General features: G+C 53.1%; 1 protein-coding gene across 8 annotated transcripts in view; it reads right to left on the minus strand.

Moving 5' to 3' along the window:
• The window catches only part of dlg4b (discs, large homolog 4b (Drosophila)), a 132,547-nt gene that overhangs the window by 15,914 nt on the left and 111,633 nt on the right, over window positions 1-5,000 (minus strand). For all 8 annotated transcript variants that reach the window (XM_037541366.1, XM_037541368.1, XM_037541370.1 and 5 more), the window contains one exon: window positions 3,470-3,606. In XM_037541366.1, the coding sequence (XP_037397263.1) occupies window positions 3,470-3,606 (137 nt within the window). The remainder of the gene's footprint in view (window positions 1-3,469; window positions 3,607-5,000) is intronic.

Below are 5,000 nucleotides of genomic sequence, written 5' to 3' on the forward strand. Positions count from 1 at the left end.
CTCTGATAAACAGCAGGGGGCGCTCTGATAAACAGCAGAGGGAGCTCTGATAAACAGCAGGGGGCAACTGATAAACAGCAGGGGGCGACTGATAAACAGCAGGGGGCGCTCTGATAAACAGCAGGGGGCACTCTGATAAACAGCAGAGGGAGCTCTGATAAACAGCAGGGGGAGCTCTGATAAACAGCAGAGGGAGCTCTGATAAACAGCAGGGGGCGCTCTGATAAACAGCAGAGGGAGCTCTGATAAACAGCAGGGGGCGACTGATAAACAGCAGGGGGAGCTCTGATAAACAGCAGGGGGCGACTCTGATAAACAGCAGAGGGAGCTCTGATGAACAGCAGAGGGAGCTCTGATAAACAGCAGGGGGAGCTCTGATAAACAGCAGGGGGCGCTGTGATAAACAGCAGAGGGAGCTCTGATAAACAGCAGGGGGAGCTCTGATAAACAGAAGGGGGAGCTCTGATAAACAGCAGGGGGAGCTCTGATAAACAGCAGGGGGAGCTCTGATAAACAGCAGGGGGCGCTGTGATAAACAGCAGAGGGAGCTCTGATAAACAGCAGGGGGAGCTCTGATAAACAGCAGGGGGAGCTCTGATAAACAGCAGGGGGAGCTCTGATAAACAGCAGGGGGAGCTCTGATAAACAGCAGGGGGAGCTCTGATAAACAGCAGGGGGCGACTCTGATACACAGCAGGGGGAGCTCTGATAAACAGCAGGGGGAGCTCTGATAAACAGCAGGGGGGGCTCTGATAAACAGCAGGGGGCGACTCTGATAAACAGCAGGGGGAGCTCTGATAAACAGCAGGGGCGACTCTGATAAACAGCAGGGGGAGCTCTGATAAACAGCAGGGGGCGACTCTGATAAACAGCAGGGGGAGCTCTGATAAACAGCAGGGGGAGCTCTGATAAACAGCAGGGGGCGACTCTGATAAACAGCAGGGGGCGACTCTGATAAACAGCAGGGGGCAACTCTGATAAACAGCAGGGGGAGCTCTGATAAACAGCAGGGGGAGACTCTGATAAACAGCAGGGGGAGCTCTGATAAACAGCAGGGGGCGACTCTGATAAACAGCAGGGGGCGACTCTGATAAACAGCAGGGGGCAACTCTGATAAACAGCAGGGGGAGCTCTGATAAACAGCAGGGGGTGACTCTGATAAACAGCAGGGGGAGCTCTGATAAACAGCAGGGGGCGCTCTGATAAACAGCAGGGGACGCTCTGATAAACAGCAGGGGGAGACTCTGATAAACTGCAGGGGGAGACTCTGATAAACAGCAGGGGGAGCTCTGATAAACAGCAGGGGGCGCTCTGATAAACAGCAGGGGGCGCTCTGATAAACAGCAGAGGGAGCTCTGATAAACAGCAGGGGGCGACTGATAAACAGCAGGGGGAGCTCTGATAAACAGCAGGGGGCGACTCTGATAAACAGCAGGGGACGCTCTGATAAACAGCAGAGGGAGCTCTGATAAACAGCAGGGGGCAACTGATAAACAGCAGGGGGCGACTGATAAACAGCAGGGGGCGCTCTGATAAACAGCAGGGGGCACTCTGATAAACAGCAGAGGGAGCTCTGATAAACAGCAGGGGGAGCTCTGATAAACAGCAGAGGGAGCTCTGATAAACAGCAGGGGGCGCTCTGATAAACAGCAGAGGGAGCTCTGATAAACAGCAGGGGGCGACTGATAAACAGCAGAGGGAGCTCTGATAAACAGCAAGGGGGAGCTCTGATAAACAGCAGGGGGCGCTCTGATAAACAGCAGGGGGCGCTCTGATAAACAGCAGGGGGAGACTCTGATAAACAGCAGGGGGAGCTCTGATAAACAGCAGGGGGAGCTCTGATAAACAGCAGGGGGAGCTCTGATAAACAGCAGGGGGAGCTCTGATAAACAGCAGAGGGAGCTCTGATAAACAGCAGGGGGAGCTCTGATAAACAGCAGGGGGCGCTCTGATAAACAGCAGAGGGAGCTCTGATAAACAGCAGGGGGCAACTGATAACAGCAGGGGGCGACTGATAAACAGCAGGGGGCGCTCTGATAAACAGCAGGGGGCACTCTGATAAACAGCAGAGGGAGCTCTGATAAACAGCAGGGGGAGCTCTGATAAACAGCAGAGGGAGCTCTGATAAACAGCAGGGGGCGCTCTGATAAACAGCAGAGGGAGCTCTGATAAACAGCAGGGGGCGACTGATAAACAGCAGGGGGAGCTCTGATAAACAGCAGGGGGCGACTCTGATAAACAGCAGAGGGAGCTCTGATAAACAGCAGAGGGAGCTCTGATAAACAGCAGGGGGGAGCTCTGATAAACAGCAGGGGGCGCTGTGATAAACAGCAGAGGGAGCTCTGATAACAGCAGGGGGAGCTCTGATAAACAGGGGGGGGAGCTCTGATAAACAGCAGGGGGAGCTCTGATAAACAGCAGGGGGAGCTCTGAAAAAACAGCAGGGGGAGACTCTGATAACAGCAGGGGGCGCTCTGATAAACAGCAGGGGGAGCTCTGATAAACAGCAGGGGGAGCTCTGATAAACAGCAGGGGGAGCTCTGATAAACAGCAGGGGGAGCTCTGATAAACAGCAGGGGGCGCTGTGATAAACAGCAGAGGGAGCTCTGATAAACAGCAGGGGGAGCTCTGATAAACAGCAGGGGGAGCTCTGATAAACAGCAGGGGGCGACTCTGATAAACAGCAGGGGGAGCTCTGATAAACAGCAGGGGGAGCTCTGATAAACAGCAGGGGGAGCTCTGATAAACAGCAGGGGGCGCTGTGATAAACAGCAGAGGGAGCTCTGATAAACAGCAGGGGGAGCTCTGATAAACAGCAGGGGGCGACTCTGATAAACAGAAGGGGGAGCTCTGATAAACAGCAGGGGGAGCTCTGATAAACAGCAGGGGGAGCTCTGATAAACAGCAGAGGGAGCTCTGATAAACAGCAGGGGGAGCTCTGATAAACAGCAGGGGGAGCTCTGATAAACAGAAGGGGGAGCTCTGATAAACAGCAGGGGGAGCTCTGATAAACAGCAGGGGGAGCTCTGATAAACAGCAGGGGGCGACTCTGATAAACAGCAGAGGGAGCTCTGATAAACAGCACTCTTTAGTTTGCTTTGTCTTAATGTGCTGAATTTAGTCCGCACTGAAGTCGTAATGGAGACTAAACAGGTCAAGGTGTAGTTAAGGTTAAGGGTCAAGGCGTAGCTCAGCCGCTGGACGTCACACATGCGTACCGTCAGAAAGGGAACCTGAGAGAATCGCTAATGACCTGAAACATGAGACTTCAGAATAAGCCTTTGTGCAGTCGCGGTGCTCAGAGTGCTTTTTAGTGCTTAGTGTGACGGTTCAGTCTAAAGGCGGTCAGCCAGGCTACGTGACGGGCGGTCTCCTGAGTTCTGATGTTGGTGTTCGGGGGAGACGGGGAGCTCAGGGAGAAGCCGAGCTCTGACAGCGTTCTCTGAGCTTCCGCTGTGTTTTTACTCACGGCCAGAATTTTGTCCCCGATCTGTAGCCGTCCGTCTTTGTGTGCAGCGCCGCCTTCGATGATTTTAGTCACGTAGATGCTGTTGTCACCAGGAACGTGCTGATTACCCACACCACCGGCTATACTGAACCCCAGGCCTACAGCGCACACACACACACACACACACACACAAACATATGTATATATATATATATATATATAAGTATATATGCATAATAATAACACATTCCATAGGTATTATAGAAGCATATATGTGTGTGCGTCTTGTGTTTACTACACTGCTCAAAAAAATAAAGGGAACACTCAAATAACACATCCTAGATCTGAATGAATGAAATATTCTCATTGAATACTTTGTTCTGTACAAAGTTGAATGTGCTGACAACAAAATCACACAAAAATCATCAATGGAAATCAAACGTATTAACCAGTGGAGGCCTGGATTTGGAGTCACACACAGAAATAAAGTGGAAAAACACACAACAGGCTGATCCAACTTTGATGTGATGTCCTTAAAACAAGTCAAAATGAGGCTCAGTGTTGTGTGTGGCCTCCACGTGCCTGTATGACCTCCCTACAACGCCTGGGCAGCTCCTGGTGAGGTGGCGGATGGTGTCCTGAGGGATCTCCTCCCAGACCTGGACTAAAGCATCCGCCAACTCCTGGACAGTCTGTGGTGCAACGTGGCGTTGGTGGATGGAGCGAGACATGATGTCCCAGATGTGCTCAATCGGATTCAGGTCTGGGGAACGGGCGGGCCGGTCCATAGCTTCAATGCCTTCATCTTGCAGGAACTGCTGACACACTCCAGCCACATGAGGTCTAGCATTGTCCTGCATTAGGAGGAACCCAGGGCCAACCGCACCAGCATATGGTCTCACAAGGGGTCTGAGGATCTCATCTCGGTACCTAATGGCAGTCAGGCTACCTCTGGCGAGCACATGGAGGGCTGTGCGGCCCTCCAAAGAAATGCCACCCCACACCATTACTGACCCACTGCCAAACCGGTCATGCTGAAGGATGTTGCAGGCAGCAGATCGCTCTCCACAGCGTCTCCAGACTCTGTCACGTCTGTCACATGTGCTCAGTGTGAACCTGCTTTCATCTGTGAAGATCACAGGGCACCAGTGGTGAATTTGCCAATCCTGGTGTTCTCTGGCAAATGCCAAGCGTCCTGCACGGTGTTGGGCTGTGAGCACAACCCCCATCTGTGGACGTCGGGCCCTCATACCATCCTCATGGAGTCGGTTTCTAACCGTTTGTGCAGACACATGCACATTTGTGGCCTGCTGGAGGTCATTCTGCAGGGCTCTGGCAGCTCCTCCTGTTCCTCCTTGCACAAAGGCGGAGGTAGCGGTCCTGCTGCTGGGTTGTTGCCCTCCTACAGCCTCCTCCACGTCTCCTGGTGTACTGGCCTGTCTCCTGGTGGCGTCTCCAGCCTCTGGACGCTACGCTGACAGACACAGCAAACCTTCTTGCCACAGCTCGCATTGATGTGCCATCCTGGATGAGCTGCACTACCTGAGCCACT

Source organism: Pygocentrus nattereri, chromosome 9 (genome assembly GCF_015220715.1).
Source record: "Pygocentrus nattereri isolate fPygNat1 chromosome 9, fPygNat1.pri, whole genome shotgun sequence".
Lineage (NCBI taxonomy): Eukaryota > Metazoa > Chordata > Actinopteri > Characiformes > Serrasalmidae > Pygocentrus > Pygocentrus nattereri.